Source organism: Telmatherina bonti (genome assembly GCF_933228915.1).
Source record: "Telmatherina bonti genome assembly, chromosome: 13".
Lineage (NCBI taxonomy): Eukaryota > Metazoa > Chordata > Actinopteri > Atheriniformes > Telmatherinidae > Telmatherina > Telmatherina bonti.
In genome coordinates this window covers 699,970-718,954 of record NC_136611.1, presented here as the reverse complement: position 1 = coordinate 718,954, position 18,985 = coordinate 699,970, and the positions used below count along the sequence as shown (strand labels likewise).

Sequence of the window (18,985 nt, the reverse complement as noted above, 5' to 3'; positions counted from 1 at the left end):
TGTGTGATTTAAGATGGAGCTATCACATGATGCAGGGCTGTTCAGTTCTTATTATTTACCTGATGTTATCTTCTGGGGGTTCAGCTTCATATGAATCCAGAAGTAGAATGCAGAGATGTAATATTTTACACTTTTAGTCAGAGTGGAAGGTTGATGAAGAGTTGCAGGACGGTCAGCTGAAGCTGCTGCTCAGGCTGAGTCTCCATCAGGATATTTTCCTTTCTAGAACAGAACTTTTCATCACCATGCATGAATATTAGTGCATCACAGCCTTACATCATTTAGACTGTCCTGAAAGACCACAGGAACATGCTTGTGACAGCATGCTTATGATTTCTTACGTGGGCTAAATAAGCTTGTTGTTCAGCTGGAGGGAAGAGGTTGTTGTGGTATAGAGATGTGAAGAAGAAAAAACTAAATTGTTATCATTAAAGTGTTGTAAATCATGATAACATGCAGTCAAAGTATAAAGAACCATCTTAACTGTGTTGGCCTTGTTTGCTGGGAGAAAGTTGGGTGAGTTTGTCTGATCTGTTTCTAATGAGAAAGACTCATGAGAAGTGTTGGCTTATAACTAGTAACTGCGAAGGGATTATTCAATTAGCTACTAACAGACAAACTGTCATGTTTCCAGCTGTGAAGCAGCAAGACATGTGCCAGGCTGCCATGTCTGCTTGTCCATCCATCCATCTTCTACAGCTTATCCGGGGTCGGGTGGCGGGGGCAGCAGCCTAAGCAGGGAAGCCCAGACTTCCCTCTCCCCAGCCACATTTGCTAACTCTGCGGGGGGATCCCAAGTTGTTCCCAGGCCAGCCGAGAGATATAATCCCTCCAGCGTGTCCTGGGTCTTCCCCGGGGTCTCCTCCCAGAGGGACGTGCCTGGAACACCTCACCAGGGAGGTCCAGGAGGCATCCTGACCAGATGCCCGAGCCACCTCAACTGGTTCCTCTCGATGCGGAGGAGCAGCGGCTCTACTCTGATCTCCTCCCGGATGACCGAGCTCCTCACCCTATCTCTAAGGGAGAGCCCGGCCACCCTGCGGAGGAAACCCATTTCAGCCGCCTGTATACGAGATCTCCTTCTTTCGGTCATGACCCACAGCTCATGACCATAGGTGAGGGTAGGAACGTAGATCGGCTGGTAAATGGAGAGCTTCGCCTTCTGGCTCAGCTCCTTCTTCACCACGACAGACCGGCGCAGAGTCCGCATTACTGCAGACGCCGCACCGATCCGTCTGTCCATCTCGCGCTCCATCCTTCCCTCACTCGTGAAGAAGACCCCGAGATATTTAAACTCCTCCACTTGAGGCAGGACCTGACTCCCGACCCGGAGAGGGCAATCCACCCTATTCCGGCTGAGGACCATGGTCTCAGATCTGGAGGTGGTGACTCTCATCCCAGCCGCTTCACACTCGGCCGCGAATCCCTCAAGTGAGAGCTGGAGATCACGACCAGATGAAGCCAACAGGACCACGTCATCTGCAAAAAGCAGGGACCCAATCCTGAGGCCACCAAGTCGGATCCCCTCAACACCTCGGCTGCACCTAGACATTCTGTCCATATAAGTTATGAACAAAATCGGTGATAAAGGGCAGCCTTGGCGGAGTCCAACCCTCACCGGAAACTAATCCGACTTACTACCGGCAATGTGGACCAAGCTCTGACACCTGTCGTACAGGGACCGGACAGCTCGTACAAGGGGGTCCGGTACCCCATACTCCCGGAGTACCCCCCACAGGAGCCCCCGGGGGACACGGTCGAATGCCTTCTCCAGGTCCACAAAGCACATGTAGACTGGTTGGGCAAACTCCCATGCCCCCTCCAGGACCCCAGAGAGGGTATAGAGCTGGTCCACTGTTCCGCGACCAGGACGAAAACCACACTGCTCCTCCTCAATCCGGGATTCGACTATCTCGCCGAACTCCTCCCATGCCCGAGTTTTTGCCTTGGCGACAGCCGAAGCCGCATGCCGCTTAGCCCGCCGGTACCCATCAGCTGCCTCCAGAGTCCCACAGGCCAAGAAGGCCCGATAGGACTCCTTCTTCAGCTAGACGGCATCCCTCACTGCTGGTGTCCACCAACGAGTCCTGGGATTACCGCCACGACAGGCACCAACGACCTTACAGCCACAGCTCCAGTCGGCCGCCTCAGCAATAGAGGCACGGACCCTTATGATGACAACAACCATGGGTGGAAATGTTCCCTTGCCTGGACGCGGGTCACAACAACAGTGTAGAACATTGTGTTTGTCTTCTAGAGGTTTCCTATGAGTTGGGAGATAAAAAAAAACCAGACAACATTGATCAGTGTTCTGATCACCCCTGTGAGCGGCTGTGTAATGAGATGTCAGTGAAAATATAAGAAAAAGAGATTTGAAAGACAAATTTAAGCAGTGTCAGTTTTGTTTTGACAGAGGCTAAGGTTCTTGAAGATGTGCTTGGAAAGAGGACAGGGACTTGGTCTGGAACGTCAGGGACATAGAAAGCAGCAATTCAGGAAGCCTGGAAACCATCTCGTTCTCCAAAGTAATAAACTCTTTAACGGAAGGTGGTGATGTTTGGTACAGGAAAAGTGGGAAGGACAACATTCCCATCAATCCTGAATATTTAGTGGGTTAAATGTGAGTTGGAGCACATTATGAATATTGTGGGGCATATATTGGATCCTGAGAACTCTTTACAGGAGGTGCAGAAGGTGTCGCGGAGAGGTGGTGGCGATGTGGACCCAGATGCAGGGCGGCGAGACATGAGGAAATGCTTAGAAAGGTCTTTAACTGAAGAACAGACAGTAAACTGGCAAATGGAACCAAGCAGTATTTATCCACAGAAACAGAAGGAGACACAGACTTATTGAAACCAGGTGAACTAACAACCAGTGGATTAAACAGGAACCAGACACCAGGGAACTAAACGAGGAAAAGTAGAAAATAAAACAGAAAAGACAAACTCCACATCATGACGGAAGGTTGTTCATCAAATCAAATACAGTGAAGCTGTAATAGTTGCTGGTATCCTCCTTAAAGCACCCTGTAAGGTACACTGTGTGTGTGTGTGTGTGTTGGGGGGGGGGGGGGGGGCATACTTCCAGATTGTATTTCCATGCTTTAGGGATCTACTGTTGTTTGCAATGATTTTATCCACCTTATAGCTACTGTTGACTAAAACAGTGTCTCAAAAGAAACATTTGACGGCAGAAGAAGAGCTGAGTTTAAACACAGCGAGTCAGATGAGGATGACAACATCCTCACTCAGAACCTCCTAGCCATCTCTCAGAAAATGTCCTCATGTTGATTTTTACCTTTTATTGCAGTTTTTTGGTGGCAGCAAATTTTCAGTGTTTTAATTGCAGAGCTAAAAGCAGCATGGTGGTGACGCTCCACCTCTCCGGTGTATCTTTATGTTCCTACGAAGCTGGTAATTATACAGAAACAATCCTCTGTCTTGCTTCAGAACTCGGCTCGTTGGAGTGACGGCAGCTGTAGACGGTGTGAATGCCGCGATGCCCAGGTGACCTGTTACCTGGGCTCCTGCCCTCCGTGCCCTCTGGGCTCCATGGCTGTGCTCCAGGAAGACCAGTGTTGCCCCAAGTGTCAACCAGGTAAGTTGGTTAGATTAAGATATTCTATCTACAGATTTTTCTGCAGAATTTGAATATATTAAAGAAGTAAGTGTCAGATGTGCAGCTGTGTAGGTCCAGAAATGTGCCTGTTTATTCCAGAGGTCTGCAACGGTTGAGTCGCATGTCTGCGCTGGCTCTACAGGAAAATGAAGCGTAATCCTCATGGACAGATCCAGCGTCCTGACTAACCAAATGAACGTTAAAATGCATCCCCAGAGCCAAGTTGTTGCTGAAAAGTTCTCAGCTGAAATGAGCAAGAAAACCGTGATTTTTCAGAATTACTGAGGAAATCTCTGCTGTTTGTAAAAGAAGTGTCAAAACTCAACTCCTGCTGCAGTTTTATAGCAACTCAGGAAACTGTGGAAAGCCGCTGACACAGCGACTGTAGGAAAGAACTCACAGCCTCTTGGCCTTTAAGTGAAACAATTGGGAATGTTGTGGAGATGCACAAACTTTTTTTGTGCACGTTTTTTGGTCATAAAATGCAATAAAAAGTAAATGTTTCTGTTCCCTGTGAGTTATTTCTAAGAGCCTAAAAGATTTATTTGTTCTAAACGACGTCTGAATTAACGGCTGGTAAAAGTGGCTCCTTTGTTGACGAACAGCTTCTGGTTTCTTCTCTTGGACTTAAAGCAGCATCACAGTTTAAAGCAGAATTTCTGAATCTGTTATTTGCAGAAATATACATTTCCTGTTTTTAGAATATTGCTGAAGAAATGACTGATCCATCTTTCTTAAAATGAGGAAAAAATATATCCCACTTCTTCCTTTTTTAAAGTGGAAAAGGAAGCTGGAAGTTGACTGGAAAGCCGAGTCTAAAGCCTGTTCCATCCTCCAGGAGAAGACAGAACTTTCTTGTTGTTCTCGAAGCTCCGAGAAGAAAAGGATGTCATTTTGTTTTAGACGTGTTTGAAGACAGTTCTCGACACATCGGGCTGCAGAACTTTTTTCTCACGGGGCTCTGAAAAGTATTGTGTGATTGGTTGGACATGTGAGGTGGGCGTGGTTAACATGGGTGGGCGTGGTTAACAGGGAGAAACAGGAAGTGGAGTTGCTGCTTCTGTGTTTTACTGTTGCAGGTAAAACAGATTGTTCTGATAAAACAGCTGATCGAGGTGGTGAGAAAGTACCAACAGTTTTACATTAAAACACTCGTGCACCACCCGCCCAGCCGCGTGCACCACCCGCCCAGCCGCGTGCACCAGCCGCGTGCACCACCCGCCCAGCCGCGTGCACCAGCCGCGTGCACCACCCGCCCAGCCGCGTGCAGCACCCGCCCAGCCGCGTGCACCAGCCGCCCAGCCGCGTGCACCAGCCGCCCAGCCGTTAAATCTGAAACTAGAAACTCTGAGAGCGGAAACCTCCACCAAGCACAATGTTAAAGAATCCTTTTAAAACATTCCTGGATCCAGACGGTGATCCGGATCACCACCAGAATTTAATCACTTCTTCATTTTTACATTTCCAACAACTCTGGAAGTTTTTATAAAAATCCCTCCGTAACTCCGTAACGGACAAGACGTTTTTTCTTGCAGCCTGGAGAACCAGAACTTTACTGTGTTTCATTACAACATTCATTCCTCCAGTCTCCTTAAATCCTCCTGGACACAATCTGACTCTTGTTCCCCTGGAAAGGTCCAGTTTTCCTGGATGCAGGAGACAGCTATGCAGACAGATGGACACTTCTGTCTGTCTGTGTTGGTTACGTACGCAGCTATCTGTGCCTTGATGCAGAACATGGAGCAATACCACAGCAGAGCACTGGGGGCATTGTTGAGTTGTATAACTGATACACAACCAGAGAGAGGAAAAAACCACAGAAGGAGAGGAACAGGAAAAAGACAATTAAAGAACTGCCAAAAAAAATCACCCAAAGAAATAGTTGAGAAGAGTAAAACACTGGTTTTTATCTTCATCTGGTGTTTTTGGACGGTTGCAAACATTTTTTTTTCTTTTTTTTTTTTCTGTCTTGTCCAGCATTTAAGCAGCAGACTGATGTTCTGCTGAGCTAATTTATTTTGCCAAGAGGAACTTTTATAGATGTAATGATCCCCTTGTATTTCTGGATTCTTATTTTATTTTTCTATTTGCTTTGGATAATAGCTTGTATTACAGAGTTTATGCTGCTGGACCAGAAAGGAGCAGAAAGAGAACAGAAAAGAGAACATAGAAAACAAAAGAAAGAGATCAATGCATACACGTATATACACATACATACCCACCTACATATATATGTATATACACTCGCACATACATTATATATATACATATATACATACACACACACACACACACACACACATATACATATATATATATATATATATATATATATATATATATATATATATATATATGTATATATAATATATACATACATATATACATATACATACACACATACCCACCCACCCACATAAATATATACACCCACACCAGCCAACTCTAGATTCATGGTCCCTGTGGAGAACAAAACCGTTGACAATCATGAGGACCAGAAACTAGCAAGTTAAATCAAAAAGACAGAAAGAGAGCTACCTGCTGTTAATGAATAAACTTGCTGGATGACTCAGTGACTGTGACACATGCAGAACATTCATGCAGAACATTCAGAGTGGAACGTGTTTAGAGAAGAGTGATCATGCCAATGTGACCCCGCCCGCCTACAGCTAGAGGAAGGCCAGGAGAACCCAGAGACCCGGGTAACCGACAGTCACCCCCAGGCACAGATCCCAACCCCCCCACTCCGGAGCCAGCCATGCATCTGCCCAGGAGGTGGCGAAGGAGGTGCCCAACCAGAGTCCCCCGCAGTCAGGGGGAACAGGCCCCAGCAGGCCCAGGCCGGCAAGGGCCGATCCCACCGGGCACCGGCCCCCCAGGGCAGACAGAGCGCAGGCCCCAGGGCCCCAAGAGCCCGAGAGCAGCCCCCCACCCCCGCAGGCAGAGGGCCCAGCCCACACCGACGGAGGACCAGGATCCCCAGACCGCCACCCAGCGGCAGCCAGGTCGCACCCCAGTGCACCAGCTGCGCTCCCCGGGTACAGGACACCACCCCCCCCACCACCAAACCACACACACATATACATGCATACCCTCCCTCCCCCAACACGCACTCCCCTCTCAGCCCCCATCCACACACCCCTCCGCAATCCACACACATCTCCCATCACATACACCCCCCCACCCCACCTCTACTCACTCACCCATACCAAGTCACACAAACCCCAACCGCCCCCGCCCCCACACACGCTCACACCCCGCCACCCCCTCCCTCTACTTCTACCCAACCACACATGGATGGCGCTCTTCCCCCACCTGTACCCCCCCCCCAGCAAAGCCCCCGAGAATAGGGGCATGAGAAGACCCTATCGCCCCCCCCCCCCCCCCCCCCCCCCCCCCGCTTATGACTGATTGTGAAGTATGTATTAGTTGCAATTAAAACTGAGGGAAGTGCCACGCGGTGTTGGGAGAGGGACCACCTAAGCAGCCCCGCCCACCATACACCGCATGCCCCCCCCCCCTAATCATGTGAGTCGTCAGTGTTTTGGTGTTTTGGTGTCTGCGGGGCGGCAGAAGGGGGGCACGAGGACAAAGAGGAGGCGGGGCGGCAGAAGGGGGGGCATGAGGACAAAGAGGAGGAGGGGCGGCAGAAGGGGGGCATGAGGACAAAGAGGAGGCGGGGCGGCAGAAGGGGGGGCATGAGGACAAAGAGGAGGCGGGGCGGCAGAAGGGGGGCATGAGGACAAAGAGGAGGCGGGGCGGCAGAAGGGGGGCACGAGGACAAAGAGGAGGCGGGGCGGCAGAAGGGGGGCATGAGGACAAAGAGGAGGAGGGGCGGCAGAAGGGGGGCATGAGGACAAAGAGGAGGAGGGGCGGCAGAAGGGGGGCATGAGGACAAAGAGGAGGCGGGGCGGCAGAAGGGGGGCATGAGGACAGAGAAGAGGAGGGGCGGCAGAAGGGGGGCATGAGGACAAAGAGGAGGAGGGGTGGCAGAAGGGGGGCACGAGGACAAAGAGGAGGCGGGGCGGCAGAAGGGGGGCACGAGGACAAAGAGGAGGCGGGGCGGCAGAAGGGGGGCATGAGGACAAAGAGGAGGCGGGGCGGCAGAAGGGGGGCATGAGGACAAAGAGGAGGCGGGGCGGCAGAAGGGGGGCATGAGGACAAAGAGGAGGCGGGGCGGCAGAAGGGGGGCATGAGGACAAAGAGGAGGCGGGGCGGCAGAAGGGGGGCATGAGGACAAAGAGGAGGCGGGGCGGCAGAAGGGGGGCACGAGGACAAAGAGGAGGCGGGGCGGCAGAAGGGGGGCATGAGGACAAAGAGGAGGCGGGGCGGCAGAAGGGGGGCATGAGGACAAAGAGGAGGCGGGGCGGCAGAAGGGGGGCATGAGGACAAAGAGGAGGCGGGGCGGCAGAAGGGGGGCACGAGGACAAAGAGGAGGCGGGGCGGCAGAAGGGGGGCACGAGGACAAAGAGGAGGAGGGGCGGCAGAAGGGGGGCACGAGGACAAAGAGGAGGCGGGGCGGCAGAAGGGGGGCACGAGGACAAAGAGGAGGCGGGGCGGCAGAAGGGGGGCATGAGGACAAAGAGGAGGCGGGGCGGCAGAAGGGGGGCATGAGGACAGAGAAGAGGAGGGGCGGCAGAAGGGGGGCATGAGGACAAAGAGGAGGCGGGGCGGCAGAAGGGGGGCATGAGGACAAAGAGGAGGCGGGGCGGCAGAAGGGGGGCATGAGGACAAAGAGGAGGCGGGGCGGCAGAAGGGGGGGCATGAGGACAAAGAGGAGGCGGGGCGGCAGAAGGGGGGCATGAGGACAAAGAGGAGGCGGGGCGGCAGAAGGGGGGCATGAGGACAAAGAGGAGGCGGGGCGGCAGAAGGGGGGCATGAGGACAAAGAGGAGGCGGGGCGGCAGAAGGGGGGCATGAGGACAAAGAGGAGGCGGGGCGGCAGAAGGGGGGGCATGAGGACAAAGAGGAGGCGGGGCGGCAGAAGGGGGGCACGAGGACAAAGAGGAGGAGGGGCGGCAGAAGGGGGGCACGAGGACAAAGAGGAGGCGGGGCGGCAGAAGGGGGGCACGAGGACAAAGAGGAGGCGGGGCGGCAGAAGGGGGGCACGAGGACAAAGAGGAGGCGGGGCGGCAGAAGGGGGGCATGAGGACAAAGAGGAGGCGGGGCGGCAGAAGGGGGGCATGAGGACAAAGAGGAGGCGGGGCGGCAGAAGGGGGGCATGAGGACAAAGAGGAGGCGGGGCGGCAGAAGGGGGGCATGAGGACAAAGAGGAGGAGGGGCGGCAGAAGGGGGGCACGAGGACAAAGAGGAGGCGGGGCGGCAGAAGGGGGGCACGAGGACAAAGAGGAGGCGGGGCGGCAGAAGGGGGGCACGAGGACAAAGAGGAGGCGGGGCGGCAGAAGGGGGGCACGAGGACAAAGAGGAGGCGGGGCGGCAGAAGGGGGGCACGAGGACAAAGAGGAGGCGGGGCGGCAGAAGGGGGGCATGAGGACAAAGAGGAGGCGGGGCGGCAGAAGGGGGGCATGAGGACAAAGAGGAGGCGGGGCGGCAGAAGGGGGGCATGAGGACAAAGAGGAGGCGGGGCGGCAGAAGGGGGGCATGAGGACAAAGAGGAGGAGGGGCGGCAGAAGGGGGGCACGAGGACAAAGAGGAGGCGGGGCGGCAGAAGGGGGGCACGAGGACAAAGAGGAGGCGGGGCGGCAGAAGGGGGGCACGAGGACAAAGAGGAGGCGGGGCGGCAGAAGGGGGGCACGAGGACAAAGAGGAGGCGGGGCGGCAGAAGGGGGGCATGAGGACAAAGAGGAGGCGGGGCGGCAGAAGGGGGGCATGAGGACAGAGAAGAGGAGGGGCGGCAGAAGGGGAATCCCAGACCGATTGTCCACCACCCCCTCACTCACAGAGGACACCCCCACCTGGGGACATGAAGTCCCCCCTTGTCCACACATCGGCACTTTCACACACATCCGCCACTGTCTCAGCACACACACCTACACACACACACACACACACACACTTCCCGACACATACAGGTCCACCCAGCCACACATTCAGCCCACCCTCAAAACCATCCTCCTGACCCCCACTACTACCACAGGTAGTTCGCCACGGCACTACCCACCCCCCCACACACACACCCACCCGTATGCATGCACTACCGCCACTCCCCAGATACACGCATCACCCCACTCCCCCACACACACACGGCACTACCCCCCCCACAGACACCACAACACCCCCCCACACACACACTCCCACGTACACCTGTATACATGCACCACCGCCACTCCCCCCCACACACGCATCATCACACTTCCCCACCCACACACATCCACACACCTATGTACCGCCACCAGTCCTCAACACACACCCCTCCACACACACACATCCCATCCATACTATCAAACACCCCCCACTCCCCAAGTCCCAGGGTCGCAACCAGGCACCAGAGCACGTACCTGCCCGCATGTAAACATTTTTTAAAGCATTAGCACTACAAACCTCTGTCTGGACTCTGAACTCAGCAGCGCCCCCTACTGACTGAACAACCAGGGCAATGTGAAGGACACCAGGGCAATGTGAAGGACACCAGGGCAATGTGAAGGACACCAGGGCAATGTGAAGGACACCAGGGCAATGTGAAGGACACCAGGGCAATGTGAAGGACACCAGGGCAATGTGAAGGACACCAGGGCAATGTGAAGGACACCAGGGCAATGTGAAGGACACCAGGGCAATGTGAAGGACACCAGGGCAATGTGAAGGACACCAGGGCAATGTGAAGGACACCAGGAAGGACGAAGACGCAGACGTGTGACCACGTTTGAACAGAAGCTGACGTGAACGGGAGCATGGGAGTTTGGCTGCAGGTTTTCCATGTGTGTCTGTTTCAAACACTCAACTCAAATTATTCAGGAAATTATTCAACTTCATCGACTGTTGGATCCATTTAATGGAAGCCAAGTGTGTTGGAGCAGGGAGACATGGAAAACCTGCAGGACAGCAGCGCTTTATCTCCTGCTCATTGAGCAGCTGCAGCTTCTCGGGGGTAAAAACCAGTCGACTGGTTCTGGTCCGAATGGACTTGCATTGTCACCCTGAAGGAAAAAGCTGAAACAAGTGAAGTGCTTTCCACTCCGACAGCAGCTGGTTTACGTGGACTGGTCCTCATCATTCTCCCAGTAACATCATACTTCTGACCAGTAGAAATGCCACTATGTAATCAAACCGGTTTATGATGATAATGCTGCATAAAAACTGTCCTTAATTTGATCCTACAGAGTACCATTCAGCTGAAGCCCTTACCGTAACCCTGCAACACCCAGCTGTACCTGTAAATGTTGCATATTCAAGCAGTCAGATTCGCCTTTCTTCACATAAAGGAGAAGAAAAGTTCAGTTTCCATGCTGTCCACCAAACTGAGAAGAGACTCTTTGGTGCATCTGGTGGAAAAATGAGAGACGGATTTGAGCTTCCACACTGTTGTGGAGAAGTCGAAGCAACTGGAAAGTGACAGCATGTGATGGCAGCACCTACTGCTTTACTAAAGATCTGTGTTTTTCCAGCTGAGTGCCACGCAGACTGCCTGTCGTGTTCGGGGAGTCCTGAGCACTGCGACAGCTGCAGGGACCCAAAAGCTTTCCTCCATCTGGGCCGCTGTGTGTCCGTCTGTCCAGCTGGCTTCTATGCTGAAGGACAAGTGTGTGAAGGTAGGGCTGACTTCTCTAAATCCTGCTGTCATTTCATTTTAAATGCAGACATGGCCACAAACACATCATCAAATGTGTTTGTGGCGAATGTTGATCGTCTGCTTTCTGCAGACGATCAACATTTAGTCCGTTTCAGACTTGGCTATCAAACCTTTTTACTCCCGGTGGAATCCTCTCATCCAGACATATCAGTTTACACCGTGTTCAGGACCAAATACTGAACAGCTTGATCTCCAGTGGACTGGACCAGTAAAACTGCAACATGACCTTTAAGTCCAAAGCAGACCAGGAAACCCAAGAAAGACAAAAGCAGGAAATTCTCACTTCTTTGTCTTCAGTCTTTATTTGACACATAAACTAGATGTAAAAGCTGCATGTCGGTACAGACCTGCTGGCATCGCATGTCGGTCAATGCATCTGAAGGAAACACAGGATATCAGCGGAGACTGAGGGAGGAAGTTTCAAACCTCCGGTGCCGGATGTCTCTGTAGTTCTCCTGGTAAAGAAGTCAACATACAAAACGTTCCATGTAGAAATCCACACCGATGCTGTTCCACAGGAACTTTTCTGTCACAGAAGGAAGATAAACGCATCGTCTGCATGAAGGATAACCTTACGTCCTATAGTATCTGTCTGGATGCCTTCATCAAAACGATCTCAAAACCTTGCAGAAGGTTCGATGAGTTCAGAGAATTCTTGTCTGGAGAGAGAAACTTAATCAACTCATTAATGTTTACTGGCTGACGTGGGTGGTGCTCTAACCAGCAGCTGTTCCGGTACAGTCGCCATTAAAATGTTCCAGCATGAAGGTATTCAGGGTCTGTTAGCGACATGAATGCATGAGGTTGATAGAGTTAGGGTTAGGGTTATTACGTGCCTGTCTGGGTTGGGGGGTTAGGGTTGGGGTTAAGCCCCTCCCTGAGCCATCAGCTTATCGTGGTGGAGGGGTTTGTGCGTCCCGAAGATCCTAGCAGCTATGTTGTCGGGGGCTTTATGCCCCTGGTAGGGTCACCCATGGCAAACAGGTGTCTAGGGGAGGGACCAGACCAAGCACGGCTCATCGACCTCTATGATGACGACAAACCTGGGCATGAATGTTCCCTTGCCCGGACGCGGGTTACCGGGACCCCCCTCTGGAGCCAGGCCTGGAGGCGGGGTACGAGAGCGAGCGTCTGGTGGCCGGGCCTTCGCCCATGGGGCCCGGTCAGGCTCAGCCCGAAAGGGTTACATGGGCCCCACCTCCCGTGGGCTCACCATCTGCGGGAGGAGCCGTAGGGGTCGGGTGCAATGTGAGCTGGGCGGCAGCAAGGGGCGGGGACCCTGGCGGTCCGATCCCCGGCTGCAGAAGCTGGCTCTAGGGACGTGGAACGTCACCTCTCTGGTGGGGAAGGAGCCTGAGCTTGTGCGCGAGGTTGAGCGGTTCCGACTAGATATAGTTGTACTCACCTCGACGCATGGCTTGGGCTCTGGAACCAGAACCCTCGAGAGGGGCTGGACCTTCTTCCACTCTGGAGTTGCTCATGGTGAGAGGCGCCGAGCAGGTGTGGGCATTCTCATCAGCCCCCAGCTTGGTGCCTGCACGTTGGGATTTACCCCGGTGGATGAAAGGGTAGTTTCCCTCCGCCTCCGGGTGGGGGGACGGGTCCTGACTGTTGTCTGTGCTTATGCACCGAACAGCAGTTCAGAGTACCCACCCTTTCTGGAGTCCTTGGAGGGAGTGCTGGAGGGTGCTCCTTCTGGGGACTCCATTGTTCTGCTGGGGGACTTCAATGCTCACGTGGGCAATGACAGTGAGACCTGGAGGGGAGTGATTGGGAGGCATGGTCCCCCCCCTCTGAACCCAAATGGTGTTTTGTTATTGGACTTCTGTGCTCGTCATGGATTGTCCATAACGAACACCATGTTCCAACATAAGAGTGTCCATATGTACACCTGGCATCAGGATTCCCTGGGTCGCAGTTCGATGATCGACTTTGTAGTCGTATCGTCGGACCTGCAGCCACATGCCTTGGACACTCGGGTGAAGAGGGGGGGCGGAGCTTCAACTGATCACCACCTGGTGGTGAGTTGGCTCAGGTGGTGGGGGAGGAAGCCGGTCAGATCTGGCAGGCCCAAACGTGTTGTGAGGGTCTGCTGGGAATGGCGGGTCGCCGCCGAGTGTGAAGCGGCTGGGATGAGAATCAGCACCTCCAAATCTTTTTTTTTTTTTTTTTCTAACCTGTCCTGTTAGAATTTCAGCAGACAGAACAACAATCTGCGTGCCGTATTTTTGCCAGACAGATTTTCTCTGTCAAGGGAGACATCTCATGTATATAGCTGCCCTTGATAATCTGAATATTTTTATTATTATGATAATTATTTAATTTAATTAATTTATTTATTTTCCTTTTATCATTTTGCAATCATCGTCAGTCTTGATACGGCCGAGCTGGACCTGGCAGGTAAAGAGGAAAAAAAAGAGGAAGAGAGAGAGAAAAGAAAGGTGTGTCTAAGCTGCTAAAGTTACCGTATTTGCAAAACAATATAAAGTACTGAAAAAATACAACAAGACATCAGTAGGATAGTGACAATATTCAAAAACAGACAAAATAATGTAAAATAAATGTAAAAAAAGTAAATGAATGAATAAAATAACAATTCCAATACCAACCGTTATTAAACATACCTACAGAGAGTCATCAGCAACATTTAGTAGGAAGCAGATGGGAAGATGAGCGCATGTGGGCGTGCACGTGTGACTGTTTAACCTGTGATCATGCAATCAAAGATCAGCTGAGTGCTTGTAGGGGAACACGACCACGACCCGAGGTGTAGGGGAGGAAGCCAAGGCCCCCAGGGCCCGGCAAGCCCACCGCGCACAGAGCCCGGGCAGGCAAAGCAGAGAGAGCCTCCGTCCCCCGAGCCCAGAGCAGTGGAAGCCTCCAGGCAGGGATCCCCAAGGACAAGGACACGTCCGTAGACCCTCCCCCCAACAACCCCTCCCCACAACCCTCCCGCTGCTTCCTATCCCCCCTCTCCAGAACCCTCCCCATCCCCCTCCCTCCCAAGCCCTACCGTTCCCAACACTCCCACCCCCCTTCCTCCAACCGCCCCCCCCCCCCCCCCCCCCCCCCAGCGACAGCACCTCCATATCTGAGACCATGGTCCTCAGCCGGAATAGGGTGGATTGCCCTCTCCGGGTCGGGAGTCAGGTCCTGCCTCAAGTGGAGGAGTTTAAATATCTCGGGGTCTTGTTCACGAGTGAGGGAAGGATGGAGCGCGAGATGGACAGACGGATCGGTGCGACGTCTGCAGTAATGCGGACTCTGCGCCGGTCTGTCGTGGTGAAGAAGGAGCTGAGCCAGAAGGCGAAGCTCTCCATTTACCAGCCGATCTACGTTCCTACCCTCACCTATGGTCATGAGCTGTGGGTCGTGACCGAAAGAAGGAGATCTCGTATACAGGCGGCTGAAATGGGTTTCCTCCGCAGGGTGGCCGGGCTCTCCCTTAGAGATAGGGTGAGGAGCTCGGTCATCCGGGAGGAGATCAGAGTAGAGCCGCTGCTCCTCCGCATCGAGAGGAACCAGTTGAGGTGGCTCGGGCATCTGGTCAGGATGCCTCCTGGACCTCCCTGGTGAGGTGTTCCAGGCACGTCCCTCTGGGAGGAGACCCCGGGGAAGACCCAGGACACGCTGGAGGGATTATATCTCTCTGCTGGCCTGGGAACGCCTCGGGATCCCCCCCGCAGAGTTGGTAAATGTGGCTGGGGAGAGGGAAGTCTGCGCTTCCCTGCTTAGGCTGCTGCCCCCGTGACCCGACCCCGGATAAGAGGCTGAAGATGAGAAGACGAGACGGTTGGGGTTTGGGTTATTAGGTGCCTGTCGCCTTATGTGTCAGATCTTTTGCACACTGCTGTCTCCTCCTGCCCACTGTCGCCTCCTGCTGTCGCAGCTCCTCAGCAGGAGTTCACCATCCTGCTCCTCATCCCACCAGACATATGAAACATAGAGTCGACCCCCCGTTTAAAGACTCACCAGTCTAGCATGCCATATGACACTGTCCCATATTTTATAACTGTCTGGTTATTGTTTGCTGCTTATTTCTCTTTAACTGGACAGTGTCCTGAAAGGAGCTTTTAAATAACATGCATTATTATCATCTGATGAAACCAGGCTTGTCTGGATGGTGTCTTGGCTATTGTTTTAATGTCTGTGTCTGGGAGGCGTGCTGCCAGAATCGGGTTTTTATCTGGCTGGAGAGCATGAATCCCCGCTGTACTGAAGGATGTGGCTGAATCTTCGACCGTTCGCTTGGACCTCGTGGCAGATGTGCCCAGTTCTGCTTGTGTGGTTGCACGGACACTTCCTTCAACCTGTAACCCCAACCAGTTATACCCCGGAAGTATTATTTAAAGAAAATGAACTTCTGAAGTTCCTGGTGGTCTTCTTGTTTTCCACCAGCCTGCCCGCCGTCCTGCGCTACCTGCTCCAGCCGCTGGGACTGCCGGTCCTGTGGTTCCCAGCTGCCCTTCCTGAGCGCCGACGGCAGTCGCTGCCTGGCTTCCTGTCCACCCGGCTCCTACCAGCTGGACCACACACGCTGTCGCCGTGAGTACCATCACGACCCGTCTGTGGAGATATTGAGTTTTATTCCACTTTACACCAAGTGTCTTAGTTTGCACAGATACACAGATTAGTGTCTGCACTCAAACTGGAGCGTTGGCCTAAAAATCCGGAGAATTATTCTTGACATGTTGTAAAAAGCTCTGCTGAGTCGAGCCAAACCAGGACGACCTTCCAACCTCTCCAGGGTGACACAATGCAGGATGGGGAGAAGAGCTGCCTTTCCTTTGTTTGGCTTATTTCTCCAGATATACAGGCTTTTTCTTCTCTGCTGATTTTCTTTTCCCAATCAGAATTTCCTCAGAACGAACCTGTATGTTTGCAGCCGAGCGAACGCACCATCTAGAACAAGCGGCTCGAGCTTCCTGCCATGACTTCACCTCAGCAGTAAACAGAATAACTGAGTGGACTTTCTGACTGAATGTTTTAATACTGAGAAAGTTCTCTCTCTGATCTGAGGGTAGTTGCTGCCGTATTGTTCAGATTGTAGAGGCGAAACGTGGATATAATCTGCTTTATGTTGAGAGAAATGAGACATTTATCAGTCAAAAGTTAAGAAAAAAGGTGGTTAGGGTTCACTTTAATAACTCGATAAAATATATCCTATATCCTATATTCTATATTCTATATCCTATATTCTCCAGTCTATATTCTATATTCTATATTCTCCTGTCTATATTCTATATTCTATATTCTATATTCTATATTGTCCAGTCTATATTCTATATTCTCCTGTCTATATTCTATATTCTATATTGTCCAGTCTATATTCTATATTCTCCTGTCTATATCCTATATTCTATATTCTATATTCTATATTCTATATTGTCCAGTCTATATTCTATATTCTCCTGTCTATATCCTATATTCTATATTCTATATTCTATATTCTATATTGTCCAGTCTATATTCTATATTCTCCTGTCTATATCCTATATTCTATATTCTATATTGTCCAGTCTATATTCTATATTTTCCTGTCTATATCCTATATTCTATATTCTATATTGTCCAGTCTATATTCTATATTCTCCTGTCTATATTCTATATTCTCCAGTCTATATTCTATATTCTATATTCTATATTGTCCAGTCTATATTCTATATTCTCCTGTCTATATTCTATATTCTCCAGTCTATATTCTATATTCTATATTGTCCAGTCTATATTCTATATTCTCCTGTCTATATTCTATATTCTCCAGTCTATATTCTATATTCTATATTGTCCAGTCTATATTCTATATTCTATATTGTCCAGTCTATATTCTATATTCTCCTGTCTATATCCTATATTCTATATTCTATATTGTCCAGTCTATATTCTATATTCTATATTGTCCAGTCTATATTCTATATTCTCCTGTCTATATCCTATATTCTATATTCTATATTGTCCAGTCTATATTCTATATTCTCCTGTCTATATCCTATATTCTATATTCTATATTGTCCAGTCTATATTCTATATTCTCTTGTCTATATCCTATAATCTATATTCTATGTTGTCCAGTCTATATTCTATATTCTATATTCTATATTGTCCAGTCTATATTCTATATTCTCCTGTCTATATCCTATATTCTATATTCTATATTGTCCAGTCTATATTCTATATTCTCCTGTCTATATCCTATAATCTATATTCTATGTTGTCCAGTCTATATTCTATATTCTATATTCTATATTGTCCAGTCTATATTCTATATTCTCATGTCTATATCCTATATTCTATATTGTCCAGTCTATATTCTATATTCTATATTATCCAGTCTATATTCTATATTCTCCTGTCTATATCCTATATTCTATATTCTATATTGTCCAGTCTATATTCTATATTCTCCTGTCTATATCCTATATTCTATATTGTCCAGTCTATATTCTATATTCTCCTGTCTATATCCTATATTCTATATTCTATATTGTCCAGTCTATATTCTATATTCTATATTCTATATTGTCCAGTCTATATTCTATATTCTCCAGTCTATATTCTATATTCTATATTGTCCAGTCTATATTCTATATTCTCCTGTCTATATCCTATATTCTATATTCTCCAGTCTATATTCTATATTCTATATTGTCCAGTCTATATTCTATATTCTCCTGTCTATATTCTATATTCTATATTCTCAATTCTCCAGTCTATATGCTATATTCTATATTCTCATGTCTATATCCTATATTCTATATTCTCCATTCTCCAGTCTATATGCTATATTCTATATTTCTCCAGTCTATATCTAATATTCCACCTTCACGTTAGGGAACATTTCCACCCATGGTCGTTATCATTGGGGTCTTTTTAGCCGTACTTGGTCTGGTCCCTCCCCTAGACACCTGTTTGCCATCGGTGACCCTACCAGGGGCATAAAGCCGACAACATAGCTGCTGGGATCTTCATGACACACATACCCGCCACCATGATAAGGTTGCGGCTCAGGGAAGAGTGTATATGTCTTTGCATGTAACATTGCGTGTAACTTTGTATGTGTTCTATGTAATATACGTCGCGTTGTACGGAACATTGTTGTATTGTAGGTAGCAATGGCACAAGCTTAAAAGTAAACTAAAATTTAAGTTTTCTTTGAATTTTTTTCTTATCCAGATTGTCACAAGTCATGCTCCGACTGCCATGGCCCAAGTCAAAAGGAGTGTTTGTCATGTTCAAATCCAGCTGCCTTGCTCAAAGGCGGGTTTTGTGTGACCGACTGTGGCGACGGATTCTACAACCAAGGTGGCATCTGCTTTAGTAAGTGTTTTCAAAAGACATATTTCTCCCCATGTCCTTTTAAAGCACTGCCACAGTCCTGGCATGAAAGCAGGGCGATAATTATTCATTCATTCATTCATTATCTGAACTGCTTGGGCCGATGAAGGGACACGGGGATGCTGGAGCCTTTGCTCTCTTGTGTACATATATGGGCTCTTATTTTAGAAACTAATGCTAGGACTGTGGGCTCTTATATAAGAAACTAATGCTAGGACCGTGGTCTCTTATATGAGAAACTAATGCTAGGACCGTGGTCTCTTATATAAGAAACTAATGCTAG

General features: G+C 50.2%; 1 protein-coding gene across 6 annotated transcripts in view; it reads left to right on the top strand.

Moving 5' to 3' along the window:
- LOC306764394 (extracellular matrix organizing protein FRAS1-like) overlaps positions 1 to 18,985 on the top strand; it is a 623,368-nt gene that overhangs the window by 141,224 nt on the left and 463,159 nt on the right. For 4 of the 6 annotated variants that reach the window (XR_013771547.1, XR_013771548.1, XM_079251554.1 and 1 more), the window contains exons 11-14: positions 3,450 to 3,597; positions 11,183 to 11,326; positions 15,766 to 15,912; positions 18,541 to 18,684. Coding sequence is in view for 4 of the 6 variants with exons in the window: in XM_079251554.1 (XP_079107680.1) it covers positions 3,450 to 3,597; positions 11,183 to 11,326; positions 15,766 to 15,912; positions 18,541 to 18,684 (583 nt within the window). In the remaining 2 variants the exon portion in view is untranslated. The remainder of the gene's footprint in view (positions 1 to 3,449; positions 3,598 to 11,182; positions 11,327 to 15,765; positions 15,913 to 18,540; positions 18,685 to 18,985) is intronic. The other 2 variants (XM_079251555.1, XM_079251556.1) reach the window with 2 other exon arrangements.